At 45.9% G+C, this 20,111-nt stretch overlaps 1 protein-coding gene and 1 pseudogene across 1 annotated transcript in view; one reads left to right on the forward strand and one right to left on the reverse strand.

The window, feature by feature from the left end:
- Positions 1–20,111, forward strand: part of LOC131482929 (zinc finger protein 850-like) — a 420,589-nt pseudogene that overhangs the window by 76,756 nt on the left and 323,722 nt on the right.
- The window catches only part of LOC131482914 (zinc finger protein 510-like), a 138,740-nt gene continuing 122,526 nt past the window's right edge, over positions 3,898–20,111 (reverse strand). The window contains exon 7 of the mRNA XM_058679146.1: positions 3,898–4,532. Coding sequence (XP_058535129.1) covers positions 3,898–4,532 — 635 coding nt within the window. The remainder of the gene's footprint in view (positions 4,533–20,111) is intronic.

Raw genomic sequence — 20,111 nt, forward strand, 5'->3', positions numbered from 1 at the left:
TTTTTCTCGTCCATTGGCATGGAATATTTGTTTCCACCCTTTCACTTTTAGTTTCCTGGAGTTCCTTCTGGTTAGATGTGTTTCATGCAAGCAGCATATAGTTGGGTCCTGATTTTTAACCCAGTCTGCTAATCGGTGCCTTTTGAGTAATGAATTTAAGCCATTTGTGTTGAGAGTTAATATTGAGAAATTATAATTTTGCCGTGACATATGCCTGTGTTTTTGAGGTTGTTGGTAATTGATTATCATTTCTGTGGATGGACTTTATTGAGATCTCCCTGATTGCCATCCTTGCTTATGGCTTGCTTCCTTTTTCTCTGGGAGTAGCACATTTCTAAGGAGATTTTGTAGAGTTGGTTTTGTGTTGGCATATTCTTCTAATTTCTCTTTGCTGTGGAAGTATCTAGCTTCATTCTCGAATACAAATGAAATCTTTACTGGGTAGAGTATTGTTGGTTGATAGTTGTTCTCTTTCAGTACTTGAAAGATTTTGTTCCACTCCCTTCCTGCCTGGAGCATCTGTTCAAAGAAGTCGGCAGTGATTCTGATGGTCCTGCCCCTAAATGTAAGCTTATCTTTGGTTCGTCCTAACCTTAGGATTCTTTGTTTGTATTCATTGGAGGGTAGCTTGATTACCACGTGTCTTGGGGAGGATCATTTTGGGTCAACTCTGTGGGGAGTCCTCTGGCCTTCCTGAATTTGGATTGGGTTCATGTTCCAGGTATTTTGGAAGTTCTCCTGCATAATTTCCTCAAGGTTGTATGCCTGTCTCTCTTTCCACTCCTTCTGGGAGCCCCATGATTCTGATATTTGACTTCTTGATGTTGTCGTTCATCTCCTGGATCATCTTGGTTGCCTTGTGTAGTTGTGACTCTAGTTGGTTAATAATCTGCCTGCTTTCATTCTGGGAATCTTCCAACTCGGATATCCTGTCTTCTGCTGCTTTAATTCTGTTGGCTAAGCTCTCAACTTTGTTCTTCAAGTCTAGGATCTTGTTTTTGAGTAATTTTATCTCTGTGATTATGTGGTCTTTGAAATCTTTGAGGTCATCTCATCATTTTTCATTGTCTCTAAACAGTTTTATAATTATTTTTCTGAACTCCTTATCAGAGACGTCTTCAATTTCTTCATCTGTAATCTCTGCGATTGACCAGGCTTTATGGTGGCTTTTTGGGGCTGGCACTGGCTGTTTCTACTTCACTAATTCTCTTATTTCATTTCATATTTGTGGCCCAAGGTGTTGCTGGATTCTCACCCTTGACCTCTGTTGCCACCTAGTGGGTGGCCTGAGGTCTTGCTGGCCTAGGTTTTTGTTTTTCTTCTGGACCAGGAGTTTTTGTTTTGTTGTTTCCCTTCTGGGTTTCAAGTTTCAGCGCCTCAGGTTTCAGCCTAGGTGCCCGGGTCTCCTCTCTTGTTTTTTTTTTTTTTTTTTTTTTTTTTTTTTTTTTTTTTTTTTTTTTTTTTTGGCTTGGTTTGGTTTGGTTTGGTTTGGTTTTTTGTCTGATGCACAGGATCTGGCAGACCTCGCTCCACCGCCTCTTTCGTCCGGCCTGGGTTGGCCCTGAATTTAGATTAGCTGTGATCCTGGGAAGTTCACCCTCGCTGCCACAGCTGCTGGCTACTGGGCTTCAGGGTCCTAATGCCCTACCAGTACCGTGGCATTTCGTTATGGGGGAGTGTGTGTTGTGTAGCCATCCCCGTCTTTACCTGAGCCCCGCCAAGGTCATGAACATCGCCACTGCTTCTAGAGGTTTCAGTGCTCCTGCAGTTTCTAGCCGCCACTGGAAGGGCTTTGTGCAACGATTTCCTAAAGTTGCCCGTATATCCTCCGGTTAAAATTCCCGCTGGCCTTTCCCCTGCTGGATTCTTAACTCACCCTTTTTGAGCTGAGCCGCCCGAGCTGCGGAGCACTGCCTTGGTTTTTTTGTTGTTGTTAATTTTGGTTGATTCTCCAGATTGCGTGGATCTTGTTGATTCCGCAGTGTCCTGGGAGGTTCGCACACCTGCTTATACTATTTTTAACTATACTTGCTCCTTCTTCTGGCACTTTTTGGCCCTCTCTCTCTGCCTTCCCCCTTACATCAACCCTCCATGGTTGGCCATTTTTTTTCCCTCTAGCCTCAGCCATTTTTAAAGTGAAACCTGTGTGCCTACTGTAGACAAGAGGAGCATTGGAGAAGTGAATGTCTTCAAAAGCCCAAAAAGGACAGAGGTTCTCCATATCAACACTGAGTGATGGGGCCTAGGCTCTAAAGCCCCCCTCCAAGGCTCTGGTAACCTTATCTATTGGGGGCAAAAGACTGACTTCCTAATTGATATCAGTGCAAATTTTTCAGTATGCAAACAGAACCAAGGTCCCACTCAAGTAAATGCAACTGTTGTACAAGGAGCTACAGGGTTGCAAATATGTGATTGGACTACTGATTCCACTGTTGATTGTCCCTGAGTGACTGCAGCAAGCTTTTCTTTAGTAAGTGGCCACTGATCAACTCAGACAGGGTTTGTAGTAGTCCAAGTAATTTTATCTGCATGTGATTGTGGTGTGGGTGTCTGGAGTACAGGAGAAGCAGTTGCCATTATGGAAAATGGGATGTATGGCCAAGGCCTGTGTGATTGTTTTTTGAGGATGGTTGGATGGGCAGGGGCCATCCTTGGAAATTTTTTTCCTAAACCCTGGCTGGGAAGGAATCCTTGAAAAAGCATTTGGGGAGCATATAATTACATTCATCTGAGATAGGATGCCCCGCCACCCAAAATTAAGGGGCAATCCTGAAACGAAAAAGGGTTGGACTTGTCCCTGGCTACCCTCATTGTCTTGTTAAAATTTTTGAACTCTGGGGTTTGATGTTTGTCCTATACCTTGGATAGGTGTAAGGGAGTCGGGAAGGGCCAGGTTTTTGGCCAGTGGTGGGTGGAGATGATGGATGCATCTGTCCTGGAGTCAAGAAGACCTGTAAAGGTCTTCCCATCAAGTTTTAGTGTGAGGGTGGACAGGAGTTAGTAATTTCTCAGACCCAAAAAAAATCTGTGGACCCTATTTCTGAAGGGAGTCTATGGAGTTGTTTGTAATCATCATTTAGTTGGGTAAGGGGTAGAATAATAAGTTGGGCTATTCGTTGGCCTCGGAGGAGAGTGTGGACTGCTTGGGACACCTGTAGGAGGATATGTATTTCTCCCTGAGAATTGGGGTCCACGACTCCAGGAAAAATAATAATCCTTTTTGTGCAGCCAAGGCTTAGCCCAAAATCAGTCCAAAGGTGTCTGGTGGCAGGGGGCTGAAACGCCAGTAGGCATGGTATAGACCCCGTCCTCAGGTGTCAGTACTGTGTCGGAGGAGGGGCCGAGGTCCAGTCCTGGGCTTGTTTTGGTTCCCCACCAGACATCTGAGACATATAAGTATGTGGCGGATGGGGGTGAGTGTTTGAAGACTGTGGATGGAGTGCCGGCCCATTAACCCCAGGAGCCGCCAGGGAAGGGGTCCAAGGCGACCCCGATGGGAAGTTTCTCTGTCCTTTAGGGGGTAGTGGGCATCCCTGAGCATCTGTTTTGGAATGACATTCATTCTTTCAATGGTGTCCTCTTAAGCACCAAGGACAAAGGGTGACAGGAGCAGGGCACGAGGTTGTGGGTGGGAGAAGAACGGGCAATTGGGCACCCTGGGGGTTAGCATGGGGATGGGGGCACTCCCTGGAGAAGTGACCTGGTTATTTGCAGTTAAAGCAGGTCTTTTGTTGCTGTCTTTTGCCTGCCTTCTGTAGGGCTGCCCCAATAGCAAGACCGATGGCATGGCTCGTCTCAACTTCAGCACAGAGGCCTACGTAAGTGGAGAGGGGATCTTTGCAATGGTGTTTGAGAATATCCTGACAGATTGGGTTGGAATTTTCGAATGCAAGCTGTTTAATGAATGGAGGCTCCAAACAAATGCTCGGCAGTTTCAGAGAGCCTGTTGATAATGGTACTATATGGTTCATCTGGCCCTGGTATAATTTTTGTAAGCAACCCGGTAGGAATGCCTTTTGGAGAGAGCTTTTTCCAGGCTCCTAAATCTCCTTGACGGATCTGTGCAAGCAGTCCAGTAGGGAAGACGGCTAGCACTTCAAGGGTATCAAAAGGAGGATCCCCTAGAATTGTGCCGGCTGTCCACAAATGGGACTCAGGCTTTAAGATATATTTTTGGGCCATGTCTTTAGCCATCTCTGTAAATTCTGGTTTCCAAAGGACAAAGTCTCCTCCATCTAGGGTAGCTCTAGGTAATTGGTGCCACTCGTTTGGAGTTAGCCATGCTTCAGTGGTATTTTCAGGAAGGGCTAGGGTAAAGGGGGCTGTGGCGCCATAATTAGTGATGGCTGGCTTAAGTTTTTCTATAACTTTAACGTCAAGAGGCGTATAGCGCATGGAGGGATGAGGGGGATTGTTTTCGGGGGCTCTAGCTTCAGAGGGCTCGGGAGCATCCTTTTCCTCATCTTCGGAGTTCTCCCCATCTTGGGAGATTTCAAGCGGCATGCAGGGGATTTGATTGCCGCTACAAAGGGCTAGTGGAAGGTGAGAAGAGGGGGATTTTTATTCCATTTAGTGGGTCTAGTATGAGGGGATACTAAGGTAGAGAGTTTTAAGTGAAGTTCCTTGAGTTTACTAATAAGTTGGATTTGTTGTTCCTTTATAGAGATTAAGGTTTTTAAGTGGTCGAGGTTCTGCAAGGTTTGGGAGCAGTGGGCTGACACGTTGCCCTGAAAAACAAGGTCTCCTATCTCAGGCTGATATGGTGGTGGGGCTAAAACCAGCGGCTAACTTCATTAAGAGGCTTGTGGCAAGCAAGTAAGGGAGTGCTATCATGCAACAGGGGCCAATCTTCTGCGTGATAGCAGGTGGCTTCCTCCTCAAGGGTGACCGCATTGGATGAGTTTAAAGGTTCATTATTAGGGGAAAGTAGAGAGTAGAGTCTCACAGGAGCAGAGGGCTCTTTCGGGGGTTCGGAGCAGGGGATCTTAACTTTGACTTTGGGGTACGGGGTTTCACTTTTACGGCTGGGAGGTCTGGAGGGTTGGTTTGATGAAGCTAACTGAAGGAGGGGAACTGAAGGGTCGTAGTGGGAATTAGGGAGAGGGGTTGAGGGTTTGGCCAGGAAAGGCAAGCAAGGGTTTTTTCACCCACTTTTACCAAATCAGTGAGATCCAACCATTGTTGATGTACCCTAAGGACATCATTAATAAGATTCCAATAGCTAAAGGCAGTAACAGGTATTCTTTGTGGCCCCCATGCTTCGTAAAAAACGTGAAGTGCATTGCCTATGCACCTCCATTGATTTTTATCAGTGGTACCCTCTTGAGGGAACCATGGGCAAAGATCTACTACAAAGGCAAAAAACTTACATAATTGCTTTTTCTTAACCTGAGTTCCACGCATTTTGAGGGATTCTTTAATCCCTTGAAGGAAGGCATCATCCTTACTTAATGCTTGCCTCATTGCTCACTGTTTAGGTGGTGGTCATGAACCGGAGACATAGACAATAGGGTAAGGTCATCAGAATGTCCTCCCTAGCCAGTTTCGTGTTTGGTGGAAGCCAGGGACACCTCAAGCATAGTAAGGGCTGTCCTTCTAGTGACCACTGATGTCCCCCAATCTTCATGAGCTTTGTCCCACATTGGGCACCAGTTGTCCCGTCCCACGGGACATCAACACGCGACAAAGACCCTGCAAGATTGAGGGATATGGACAAGAGACTCGGAGGAAATGATCACAAGACAGGAGTCTGATAAAGTGGCATTTTTTATTTTCTCAAGCCGGCTGATATACTCAGTTGGGCGGGATGTTGGGAGAGGGGAGGATAGGGTAGGCAGGCAATTAGGTGTAGCCAAATGCTAGTGCAGTCAGGATTCCAGGAGCCACAGGGGGAGGGTGTTAGACCTGATAAAGCAGGATGTTGGCAGGGTGAAAAGGTAATAAGACCAAGGGGTGCAGAGTTCCAGGGAGGGTTGCTATGGTAATCAAGTCTCCTGGTGTGGGGGGGTTAACTATTCCCTGGGGATAATCTTTAGGGAGTAGCTATGTTCAGGGCAAAAAGTTAGTTGTATGTTTAACTCTAATATATGTTCCTGGTCATGGGAGCTGCTTAGGTCTTTGTCTGTGGCTTCATGACCCCTTGCCTGTATGTATGGCTTCCCACAGAAAATCAGAGTTAGAGACAGAGAGATCCCCCATTTGTTTGTTCCCTTCCCAACTGGCTGTCATGGCTGGTGCTAGGCCAAATCAAAGCAAGGGGCTTGAAACTCTGTCCAGGCTTCCCACGCTGTTTACTAAGGAGCAGGATTGAAAGTTTGGCAGCTGTTACCTGAACCAGCACGTATATGGGAGAACAATATCACAGATGGTGGTGTAACTGGCCATGCCTTCTCATTTTTAAAGATTTATTTTAATTGGACAGTCAGAAATATAGTGAGGAGGACAGACAAAGAGGAAGATTTTCCATTAATTGATTCACTCCTGAAACAGCCGAAAAGGCTAGAGCTGAGCCAATCTGAAGTCAGGAGCCTAGAGCCTCTTGTGGGCCTCCCACATGGGTGCAGGGTCCCAAAACTGGTCCATCCTCAGTCCATTTCCCAGGACACAAGCAGGGACCTCAATGGGAAGCATGACCAAAGGAATTGGAACAGGTGACTATAGGGAATTCCAATGGGTGCCAGGTGAGAACTCCAGTTGCTAGGTTACCAAGCCAGGCCCTTTGCCTTCTTAATAATTATATTTTTTTGAGATTTGCCCATATTAAAAAGTTGCACATTCCATTTTTTTTTAAAGATTTATTCGTTTTATTACAGCCAGATATACACAGAGGAGGAGAGACAGAGAGGAAGATCTTCCGTCCGATGATTCACTCCCCAAGTGAGCCGCAACGGGCCGGTGCGCGCCGATCCGATGCCGGGAACCAGGAACCTCTTCCAGGTCTCCCACGCGGGTGCAGGGTCCCAATGCATTGGGCCGTCCTGTCCTGCTTTCCCAGGCCACAAGCAGGGAGCTGGATGGGAAGTGGGGCTGCCGGTACTAGAACCGGCACCCATATGGGATCCCGGGGTTTTCAAGGCGAGGACTTTTTAGCCGCTAGGCCACGGCCGCCGGGCCCACATTCCATTTATTTTTAACTGATTTGAGTGTAACATGAGTGTTGACCCTGAAGTGGGACAACATAGCTGTTATTTCTAGTATATTGTATCAAAGTGATCATTGCTACATTAAACATTTTGTACATGTGTCCTTGTTCATTTAGAGAATAAGTTTATTTTGGGGGTGGGAGAATGGAGACCTGGACTTGAAAATGCTGTCTTGTACACCTTCCTTCAGCTTGTCTGTATTTTTCCAAATTGCTCACAGAAGTGCTGGTTACTTTCAGGAAAGTTTGACAGATTGCATGTTTATATGATGGATTGTTTGTTGTCTGAATTCTTCACTAAGATGCAAGCTTCAGGCCCGGCATGGTGTCCTAGCAGCTAAAGTCCTCACCTTGAATGCACCAGGATCTCGTATAGACACCAGTTCTAATCTTGGCAGCTCCGCTTCCCATCTAGCTCCCTGCTTGTGGCTTCAGAAAGCAGTTGAGGATGGTCCAAGTCCTTAGGACCCAGTCCCCACAAGGGAGACCCAGAAGAGTTCCTGGCTCCTGGCTTCAGATTGGCACAGCACCGGCAATTGCAATCACTTGTGGAGTGAACTTTTGGATGGAAAATCTTCTTCCTCTATGTCTCTCCTCCTCTCTGTATATCGCCTTTCCAATAAAAATAAATAAATCTGTAAAAAAAAAAAAAAAAGAAAAAAAGAAACAAAATCACTTCCCTTAAAGTCTCCAGTAATGGTGGGCAGTGCTGTGCCAGTGCAAGAAGGGCCAACACAGAGCCTGATGGGCCACTTGGTGCTGTCCAGGCTGGATCTGTGTGATGTGAACATCCACAGTAGGGAAGAAATACAAGCAACTGTTCTCTCATTCCATTCAAGTGCTTTGAATCAATGTATTTTCTTATCTGTCAAACTTTCTAGTAAATAAATAAACACATATATTTAAATATATATAATCATTGGTTGATTGACTTGTTCTGTCCTCTGTCATTTGATGCTTATCTTCCAGCGACCGAAAGCTCAATTGCACGGATCCTAAAAGAAACCAGGGGGGAGATGGTAGCTCCTGGGCCTGGAAAATAGCCAGGGACCCCCTCACTGCCTTGCGGCAGTGGTCCTGGCATGCTGAGTCCTCATTCTCGGATCCGGCCTGGCTGGGACGCCCCCCAGGACCACACAGAGTCCTGTGGGGCAGCCCAGCGGCTTCTGGTCCTGGTTCCAAGGTTCCAATCCCTCCCAAACTCGCCCTGCCTCTTAGCATATGGCCGTGGGGCAGAGCTAGCCCTAAGGCCCTGTTCGTTCCCCAGGTTCCCTCATGGCGCGCTTACCCAGAGGGGAGGTGGTAGCTCCTGGGCCTGGAAAATAGCTAGGGACCCCCTCACTGCCTTGCGGCGGTGGTCCTGGCATGCTGAGTCCTCGTTCTCGGATCTGGCCTGGCTGGGCCACCACCCAGGACCACACAGAGTCCTGTGGGGCAGCCCAGTGGCTTCTGGTCCAGGTTCCAAGGTTCAATCAGTGGATTCTCCAACGACCGCATCGTGCCTAAAGTGGTGAGACTGGCAACAATACAGTTCTGTAGAACTATAAAAAGCATTTTGCCGGCTCTGTCTTTGGACCAGAGATGGTCTCCCCAAGAAACTGATGGACATTTTTGGACAATGGGATGTGGGTCTTCTTGCCTGGTGGATGCGCGCAGTGGGGAATCCCAGCTGAATTTGATCCGTGGTGGTGCAACAGGTTGAGGAATACATTATGGTGGAGGTGGGGGAGAATCTCAGGGCCTATAGAACCATGACACATAATGCAATGTAATAAAAAAAAAAAAATATATATATATATATAATCAATATATGTGTATTACATATACAGAATGTAAAGTGCTATATTATATATTAAATAATATACAAATTTCATATAATAGACATTATAAATAATCCATGCAATGTCTTTTATATTCATATTTATATTTCTACTCAAATATTCATATTTATAATACTATATATTATAGATAGATTATGTTTACATAGAGAAAAAGAGTGCATGTGTATGTGTATGTGTGTTGTGGAAGAATCCCAGTGACATTACAGGTGTTTTATTCTTAATTTCTATTATTGAAAAGTCAAATCTACAAAGAGAATTAGAGACAAACAGAACGATCTTCCATCCGCTGGTTCACTCCCTAAGTGGCAGTAGCACCCAAAGCTGAGCTGATCTGAAGCTAGGATCCAGGAGCCAGTAACTTTTTCCAGGTCTCCCAGGGTGCTGAATTTCAAGGCTTTGAGCTATCCTCTATTGCTTTCCCAGGCCACATGGAAAACACGGAGCTTGAAGGGAAGTGGGGCTGCTGGCACACTAACTGGCACACATGTTAGATCTCTGATCTTTCAGGCTAGGATTTAGCCACTAGGCTTTTGTGCTGGGGCCAAGCTCGTGTCTTTGACTTAGGTTCTTTACTGTGTCAATCATTTTCATAATATTTATTCGCCATGAAGATTCTCCAGAATATTAACTTGTCATTTATCTTCTTTTTTTTAAACTGGCTTAAGAATTTTTGCAACCACTCTCTCATTGTTGATAATGTTAATGGCCTCAATATTTTTCTGAACACCCCAAGATTTTGAATCAGTTGATTTGGTTACCTCTGTGTGTTCTCTTTCTCTCTGAATGTCTCTCTGTATGTCTCCTCTCTTTCTCCCTTCACACACACACACACACACACACACTCACACACACACTCTACCATTATGCTCTCATTGCATTGAAGTTATGCAACCAAAGGAACCCTGGAAAAAGCTGACACCATGTCGTTAATATTTTCTGCCCCTCAAACTCTTTATATATTATCCATCCTGTAATATATCATTTCAGTAAGAATAGACAGTGGCTGGCACCATGGCATAATGTGTAAGGCACCATATGCAGCACCAGTGTTCTATATGCGATGCTCCAACTATGATCCAGTTCCCTGCTAAGGTATTGGGAAAGCAGCACAACATGGCCCAGGGGAGACCTGGAAGAAGCTGTGGACTCCTGGCTTAAGACCAGCCTAGCTCTGGCCACTGTGACAATGTAAGTGAGAAATGAAAGATTTTCTGCCTCTGTATGTCTCTCTTTGTAACTCTTGATTTCAAATTAAATGTATTTTTAAAAATCTCAAATGTTTTTGGAGAGTTCTTCCTCCCACCCACTCCACCCAATTCTGTAATAAATAAACTCAATGCAAATTATTTGGACCAAATCTTCACCTCCAATGAGCTGAGATCCCACAGGAGTTCCAGTTTATGTCTTGGTTGCTGCACTTTCTTTCCAACTCCCAGTGTGTGGCTTGGAAAAGGAGAAGAGGAGGGCAGGAAATCATCATGGACTGCATCCACAGGGGAGTTGCAGAAGAGGCTCCTGGTTCTGGATCAGTTCAGCTCCAGCCACTGTGGCCACCTGGGGAGTGAACTGGTGAATGGAAGATCTTTTTCTCTGTTTCTTTTCTTCTCTGTATATCTGAGACAAAAAGATCTTTCACCCACTGGCTCACTTACCAAGTGACCACAATGTTTGGAGCAGAGCTGATGTGAAGCCAGGAGCCAATTTTTATTGCATAGCGAGATACACAGAGAGGAAGAGAGACCAAGAAAAACATCTTTCTTCCACTAGTCCACTCCCGAAGCATCCACAAAGGCAAAAATTTATCCAAATCCAGGAGCCAGGAGCTTGTTCCCAGTCTCCTATGTGGGTGCAGGATCCCAAGGCTTTGTGCCAGCCTTGACTGCTTTCTTAGGCTACATGCAGGAACTTGTATGGAAAATAAAGCAGCTCTGACATGAATTTGTGGCCCTATGGGATCCCAATGCGTTCAAGGCTAGGGCTTTAACCACTCCTCTATCATACTGGGCCCCAAATACAAGTTTTTCTCTTACAATCACAGAGCTTAGCCTCAAGGCTTCTTGAGATTAAATGAAAAATGGCCTAGTAATGAAACTTAGTTTTGTGCCACTCTTTTCCAACTAAGAGTTGTATCAGAAAAATTTCAAAATTGTTCGTGTTAAAGTGTAAATGCACTTGACTGATGTATGTTTCCTAAGTCATCTTGGCATAGTTAACAGGTATAAATTGTGCAAAGGTAAAAGACTACTGTTCCAAATATGATGTTAAATCTAACATTCTCTTTTATTTAAAATGATTGTTGTGTCCTCAATAATGAAAAGTGTTTGGAAAAAAAAAATTTTGAATGTCTTGTGAAATATTTTCCCTGCAAGAGAATGGCTACATAACCCTGGTTTGGAAAAAATGCAAAACAATCACAAAAGATTTAATATATGAGTCATTAATATGATAATACCTGAATCAATTAATGCAAATGTATTAAGTTATTAAAATTAATAAAATAAAACTGTCAAACTCTAGTTGGGAAAACCTGAGCTTTAAAGGAGTAAAGGTTGCCTCTGGATATAAATTTTTATTTTGAAGTATTTGAGTGATCACTTTATTAGTGAAAAAATCTGATGTGTAATCTGTAAACTCTAACTGTAATCTATAACTTGATTAAATGTGTAAATGTTATTTTGTGCTCCTTTGCACATTTGTTAGGATTGTTTTCTCTGACTTTGGGATTTCCAGATAGGCCCCTGGACCCCTGGAGATCTCAAAATACAACACAAAAACCAAAAGAGTCAGAAAACTGTGTTTGTCTGGTTTTTATTTTATGTTTGTTTGTTATGAAGGTATTGGCTATTTGGATTGTATGCAAAGTATTACCAAGGTATGAAAGTATGCTATGTCATTAAGGCTAAAAATGATTCTAATGGTCCTATTGTTACTATTGATATCATATTGAAAAGGAACAAAACTTTTGTAAAAAGCCTTCTTACTTCTGAGAAGAATTATTTTCAAAGAAACACTCTGAAGTTAATCCTGCAGCAGAATCGTGGCCCCACTACTGAGCTGGCCTGGCTCCAAGCTGCCTTCCCACTGTCCACTCGACTGGAAAATAAATCACCAATCGAGGTAACGGAGCTCTTAACCAGTATTGCCAGATTCTACTGACAGAGGCTCAAATGGCAGCTAGAAAGCCAACCAAACTTTTTAAGGTAAGCAAGATGCTCAGAGGCCCAATAATCCCCTGAGATGTTTCTTATGTCTCCTAGAGGCATACCACTTGTCCACCCTGACAGATCCTGAGGTGCCTGAGAACAGGTGCGGTATAAATGTAGCCTTCGATTCAGACTTGACGCACCATGCCGGATTAGACCGCAGCACAGTTTGGTGCTCCGGAGCCCCAGGATAGATGTGGGACGGGCTCAGCTAGACCTCAACCCCAACTGAGCCATACATGAGATACACGTGGGTATGGACAAGCCGTGGCTGGGCTGAAACTCTCAGCAGCAGGAACCAGAATGGATTGAAGAGCAGTGCTGGCCAAAGGACCTGCTGGTATGCGTGAAGCCTGAGAATCTGAACAGTTCCTCTGACAGGACACTGACCCTACAAATAAACGCAGGAAGCATGGGGGTAAACAACCCAGAAGAGGGATTGGAATGTGACCCACTGGCATACACTACACTTGGCTCGGGTTGGGGCAGACCAGGCTGCGTCAGTTCACGTCATCCACTGGCAAGCCCAAGCGCGGAAACTGTGTGGGGGTCTGGCTGGGTTTGGTTGTGATTAAAAAAAAAAAAAAAAAAAGCACAAAATACAAAATGCCAAGGTGAAATGGCCTGTGCCAGTAGGGAGTGCAAGACCCAACCAGCACACCTCCCACTGGTTTAGGTGAGGGACGAGAGTGTGATGGGCAGGCTGGGAAGAGCTGTGATACTCATTGGTTCCAATGGAGGTCGGGGCTCAGAATAGAACCAACCCAGGGGTTAAAACCACCAGCTGATGGGAGTGATGGACTGTGGCGGGCACTGTGCTTACTAGTAGTACATGTAGGAGCCTGGACTGGGAATTGCCTCAAAGTTTCTTAAGGGATTCCCCTGAACAAAATAGAGGAATCAAAGCATTAACCAAGGAAAGATGGAAAATGGAGTAGATCAATCAACAACCTCAGCTATATGCTTCCAGCGGAAAACTGGACAAGGGGAAACTCTAAGATGGACTATGTCAATCAGTGGACTCTCCACCAGCCTCATCATACCTGGACTGTTGCTGATGATATGTTGTAGCTTCTAATTGATCAAGGTGACGCTCTGCTGGCTCTGCCTTCAAACCTGAGAGGGCCTCCCTAAGAGGCCGTTGAACTTGAACTGGACAAGTGGGATGCTGGACTCTGTATGGTGTGAGCTTTTAATTAGGGAATCTCAACGGAACTTGAGCTGTGGTTATGCATCAAGGTGAAGGAATTCACCATGGGGGAAGGGTTTGGGGAGAAGGGGGGGGGGATCCCAGTACCTATGAAATTGTGTCATGTAATACAATGTAATTAATGAATAAATGAATATTAAAATAAATAAATAAATAAATGTAGCCTTTGTATTCCAGTTGGCTCCTAATGTTTAACATAAGTTAGCAAAGTCAAAAGAGTTTAAGAAAAAGCTGTTATCTGAAATGGTGGAGGTAGCTCAAAAGACCCACCCTTAAACTAAAACAGGAATAATGAATTTTGGACAAGGAACTATTGTTCGTTCTTTCCTTGTGATGCTGGAATGCCCATAGAATCTATGCTCTCTGAGCCAACACAGGATTGCCAAGACAGCCTACATTCTCCGGGAAACCTGAGGGCCAACTTGATAGACATTCCATGTCCTGACCTGGATAAAATCCTATTTACAGATGGAATCAGTTACATCATCAACAGGATCAGGTATATGGTGTAGTGCTCATCTAACATGATCAAATCATATCGGCCCAAGCACTACAACATGAAACAGTTGCCCAGAGGATGAATTAATTGCCCTGACCCAGGCCCTGAGATGCGCCCCCCCCAAAAAAAAAAGTATAAGCTATTGCCAGTGCCCACATCCATGGGGCCCTTTATCATGATATGAGACTTACCAAACAACCAAAGAAATTGCATAAAAACTAGTGGGGCCTCCTTAAGATGCTCCTAGTCCTACAGGAATGAACACTACCACAGACCCCTCAGTATTTGAGTGATCAAATGGATGTCAAGTGAACTCATAGGACAGAGATCGACTCCAAAGGAGAAACATAGCTGATGATTAATTTCACTGAGATTCTACTGGGAAAATATGGTACCAGTACCTCCTGAGCTAAGACACTTTCTCTGGTTCGGTAGAGTCATTCACCAGCAACACAGAAACAGCTCAGGTAGTAGCCAAGCTGTTTGTCTCTGAAACTGTCCCCAACTTTGGCCTTCCTCTAACCATGAGGTTCAACAATGGCCTGATATTCATCCTTAAAATCACACAATTGTTAGTACAGATCTTAAATATTAATTGGAAGTTACACTGTGCATATAGGCCTTGGAGTTCCCTTAAGGAAAACTTTAATTAAAAATTAGAGACTGGCAAAACTGGATGAGCCTTGTTCCCTTTGCCCTCCTGTGAGCCCATTGTATCCATTATGTGCAAGACATCACCCTGTTGTCTAGGAGGCAACCACCCAAGCAGGGGACTGAGTTAAATAATGATTCCCTCCTTAAGTCATTACAGACTCTATAGGTTGTCCTTCAGCAGACTCACAGGCTGTTAAAGGTGGCACATCCAGGAACAATAAGGACAGTATCTCACTCCAGTTCCTGTGAACTCCATCCTGCAGACTTGGTGTGGATTAAGAAATAAAAGCCTGCCACCCTTGAGCCACACTGGACTGTATCCCTGCCTGTAATTCTGACTTAGACACCAGCAGTAACAAAATTTGCAGGAAAATGTCACTGCATCCACCACATGTAAACTCAATGCTGGACAAATGGATTGTAAAGGCCACAGAAGACTTGTGAAGATAAGGCTTTCTTGGGCCTGGTGTGGTAGCTGAGTAGCTAACGTCCTCGCTTTAAATGTGCCGGGATCCCGTATGGGCACCTGTTCTATTCCTGTCAGCTCCACTTCCCATCAAGCTCCTTGCTTGTGGCCTGGGAAGGCAGTGAAGGGTGGCTGGAGCCCTTGCGATGCTGCACCCATGTGGGAGACCTGGAGGCGGTTCCTTGCTCCTGGCTTCAGATCAGTGGAGCACCAGACTTTGCAGTCACTTAGTGAATGAATCATCAAATGAAAGATCTTCCTCTCTGTCTCTCCTCCTCTGTGTATCTGACTTTGCAATAAAAATAAATAAATCTTTTTTTTAAGATAATGCTTTCCTGAAAGAATTCCTAATACTTGTAATGCTGCTAAGCCTAACTGCTCATGGGGAAATCAGAATGGGCTCTCTCTGCACCAACTAGTTAATTATACTTAAGGACTAAGACTTCTCTGCCTGTGGGTGGAACCCTTAGGTGGAGTTTACCCTGGCTTGCTACTTTCCTCTCTGCCCTGGATAGCCCTCTAATACTAATGTTTCCAGAACTACTTGTAGGCCTGTGTGTTATAAACTGTTTAACAAATTTATAACTGATTATGACCAGGCAGTAAAGCCCATGGTACTTAGGACCCACTCTCAGTATATTAATAATCAGAACAGGGAGCACTTGATTTGACTTCTCAGAAAAAAAAAAAAAACAGTGAGGAATGTGACAGGGTGAAAATTATAGAGTGAGTGTATCCCATGGTCAGCAGTGGGGTTAGACTGACCCTTGTCCCCTGCAGAGCAGCAATTTGTTAGGCATTTCTATAAAAAGAGCCCCATGAGAAGAGTTTCCATGAAAGAAGAAGTCAGGTTGTGGGAACTGAACCCCATTAAGAATGGAAAAATGGAGCCAAAAATTCCAAACATTAGGTAAACAAATCAATAAGGCTAGCTTAGAATCTTCCCTGAACTCCTTGGCCCAGGTGGCACTCCAACACAGTTGGGGACTTGTACTTAAAACAAGGAGGCCTTTGAATGACTCTGAGAAAAACCTGCTGATTCTATGCAAATCAGTCTGGAATAACTGAAAACAGTCTATCTCTAGACAGAAATTATCTCAAGGAAAGAGAAAAGCGTAGAGAAGATGACCAAAATTGGTTTGAGAGTTTCTTCTAGTCACCTTGCTCACCAGATTGATTAAGGCTTTATGCTTTTGCTCTTAGGATTGCTAAATAGGCTGTATTAATATTAATTGCAGGGTTCAATGTATAAAAAAGTTAATAATGCTACATTTATGGTCCTCAGGTCTCATTCTAACTGCTTTTCTGCAAATGACAATGTGCCAAAGGCTTGACTCTAGTTGCTAGAATAGGGTGAGAATGTGATATCCTGTCACAAAATGGAATCACGTTAGTTCAGATCTACGTACGTTTGTTAATCCACTCTTTATGCTTCTGTACAAAATGTTTTGCCAGTTTCTTGCTTTCTGGGCCAGATCACTGGGCTAATATGCCCTGCTAGCAACCCTTAGTTTGAGGAACTAATATTGTATAATTTATTCACTCATTATTTCTTTTCTATGGCTGCCCCTGTGGCTGCCCAAGCCCACCCATTATCCCCATGGCAGGCTCCTGTGGTTATTATAGCCTACCAATTGTCCACCCACTGTCCCCAAGGCAGCCTCCTGCAGCTGCCCAACTCACCTACTTCCCATGGCTGTATAACACTTTGTATAAAAACTCAGCTAGCTCCCACCTTGAAAGGAGTGCTGACTCCAGCCACTAGGTCTGTTTTTCTGTCTCCTCAAAAACTTGCTGCTTAGAGGCGAGCCGAGGGCTGCGGGAGAGGACGTCTAGCTCGGATCCCGAACCCAGTCCGCCATGTGCCCATGGCTCATGGCGGGCTGGGCCCGGACATGCCTGGGTGCGAGACCTGCTTCCTTCTGGGGTGAGTACGCCGAGGGGGGAGGCCTCCGTGACTGGGCATGTCCGGGACCCACCCATCACCCTCATTGGGTGGTGGGTGAACGGGATTGGGGAGGGGCGCAACCTTGGGCCTGCGGGATTTAACCTCCGGCTGCCAGAGGCGAGCCGAGGGCTGCGGGAGAGGACGTCTAGCTCGGATCCCGAACCCAGTCCGCCATGTGCCCATGGCTCATGGCGGGCTGGGCCCGGACATGCCTGGGTGCGAGGCCTGCTTCCTTCTGGGGTGAGTACGCCGAGGGGGGAGGCCTCCGTGACTGGGCATGTCCGGGACCCACCCATCACCCTCATTGGGTGGTGGGTGAACGGGATTGGGGAGGGGCGCAACCTTGGGCCTGCGGGATTTAACCTCCGGCTGCCAGAGGCGAGCCGAGGGCTGCGGGAGAGGACGTCTAGCTCGGATCCCGAACCCAGTCCGCCATGTGCCCATGGCTCATGGCGGGCTGGGCCCGGGCGGCTAGTGCGTCATTTGGCGCCAGGCTGAGCCTGCTGGCCGCCCGGCCGGGGAGCTCTGGGGTATTGGACATCTGAATCGCTGCTGAGATAGCTCTAGAGTGACCCCACTGTTTCTGGGATCTGAGTCAATCCTAAAGATTCCCAATGCCAGTAACTCTTCCTTTGAAGAACTTCCAATCCCTTAATAATGCTGAGCTTTGAACACCTATCAAGTAAAAGATAAGCTCCGGCTTGTGTAGCAGGCTGGCACCTAATGGTCCTCGGAGCAACCACGTGCAGGTGCGTGATTTACGGCTAGGAACGGTCCCAATCTGGGATGCCACAGCTGGGATAAGGTTCCCACCAAGGGGTGTATGTGCTGGAATGGGGGCTGCGTTCTATCTAGGAAACAGTTGCAGTCACCCGAGGCACTAGTGTGGGCTGGGATTGGATGCACCAGGCCGGTTCAGATCCCAGCACCATCTGGTGTTATGGAGAAACAGGGTAGATGTGGGACTGACTAGGCTGGGTCTCAATCCCCTTCTGAGCCATGTGTGAGCTCTATGTGGGTATGGACGAGCCATGGCTGGGCTGAAACATCCAACAACAAGAGTCAGAATGGGGTGAAAGCCAGCCAGGAAAAGCCACTGTTACTCTAGGACAGGAGGTGAACTGAGTAGGGTTGGCTCAAGAACCCCCTGGCAAGCGCAAAATCTGGCATTGGGAGGGGTTCTGATGGAGGAGCCTGGGCAACTCCTCTGGCAGGACACAGTCCCTGCAGGTAAGCGCAAGAAGCATGATTGGAAACAGCCCAGAATAGGCCATGGAAAGTTTCCCACTGGCATGCATTCGGCATGGGTCAGGAGCAGACCAGGCTGAATCAGTTCATGTCATCCTCTGGCAAATCCGATCACCAGAACAGAGTGTGGAATGGGCCGGGTTTGGTTGCGACAAAACCAGTACACATTCTGGAACGCCAGGGCGTGGTTGCCTGTACTGGATATGAATGCAGCACCCATCCAGCACACGTGAGATCCAGGAAGGGAGGGGCAGAGCTGGCGGGGGGGTTAAGGGGCTGGTCCCCTCGCTGGACAACCACTCCCACTGGAGAGTGTTGGCTGGGATAGAGACAGACACGACTAAGCAAGGCTACAACACCTGTGCGCTGCATGTGGACTAGATCAGGGCCACAGCATCAGCTGGCAGAAGCTGGCACTGGGGACTAATTCTGTCGAGTCAAATCACAGGACCACCTAAAGAGTGCATAAACCGGGACAGAGAGACCTGGGAGGGAAAAAGTGGGTTCCCCCTTCTTGGGTCACTATTCCCGTGGGAAGGCATGAAAACTAGGATGGGGGCTGGGATGGCTAGATAGAGAGGTACTCAACAATATCTGTGAGGGCTGGATGGTTGAGTTGGTTAGATAAAACTAAGCTTCAATACCCATCGACAAGTACCAGAGCCAAATGGGATGGGGGACAGATTGGTCTTCTGCTACACATACTGGCAAACCAGGGTAGGGGGCGGTCTGGTGGGGGTTATTGTGGGTCGCCCCAACTAGGCTGCAGCTCCCACTGGTTGATGTAAGGGCCGAACCAGACTGGACTGCAACACCCATTGGTTCCAGTGCAACTCGGGACTGAAAACAGAACCAACACAGCAATTGCAACCACCAGCTGATTAGGGTGATGGACTGTGCCGGGCCCTGTGCTTGCTAGAACATACAAGCAACTAATCTGGGAATACCTCAAAGTATCTTTGGAGATCTCCCCACTTGAACTGCTGGACTCAGAATTCTAACCAAGAAAAGACAGAAGACAGAATAGGACAATCATTCATCTCAGCTACATGTTGGCAGCGAAATATGGGACAAATGGAGACTTCATGACGGACCATATCAATCAGTGGACCACCTCATCGAGCGAAACTGGCAGTGACTCATAACTGGAGAACTATTAACTCCACTTGAGCACATATCTCAGAGCATGCCCCACATCCGGGACTTGGGGTGGGCGGGAAACCGGGTGGGGCTTCTCCCTCAATATCCCCTTTTACCTCAGATACATGATGGAAACAATATGGACATAATAGCATTGCCCACCTCCCTATCCCCCTGAACCGTTTTTTTTTTTTCTCTTTCTTGTTTTTCCTTCAACTATAGTTAACTATGTAAAGATTGTCAACAACAATACAATAAAATGGATTATAAAAAAAAAAAAAAACTTGCTGCTTAACAGAGTTGTCGAGGGTGTAATTCTTAGGGAGAGACTGAGTCTGGATGCAGCAAATAAGCCTATAACATATAGCCCTAGTAACGCAGAATTATTGAGAATGTTTCCCCTGGGATCAGACACAGAATGGGTTGCATCTCCTCACAACCACACTCCATGTTACAGTGGAAATGTGGACATGGACACAATCAACAAGCAGAAAACACAGATGTGAGAATCCACCTTGAAGCAGCACTAGAGAAATCAGTCAACAAGGCAAAGAGTATCCTACAAAATTAAAACTGATCTTCTACAAACTGGCAATTGGACCAGATCCAACAAATGGAAAGCAACAGCCTGAGAATCTTCCTGAAGTAAAAACAAATAAATAACTTCTTGAATCCATTTCCACAACCATACCAAAAATACATTGACTAGAATAAAACTTTTAAATCTTAACTTTCTTAATCTCATACAGATTGTCACAAAT

Source organism: Ochotona princeps, chromosome 21 (assembly GCF_030435755.1).
Source record: "Ochotona princeps isolate mOchPri1 chromosome 21, mOchPri1.hap1, whole genome shotgun sequence".
Lineage (NCBI taxonomy): Eukaryota > Metazoa > Chordata > Mammalia > Lagomorpha > Ochotonidae > Ochotona > Ochotona princeps.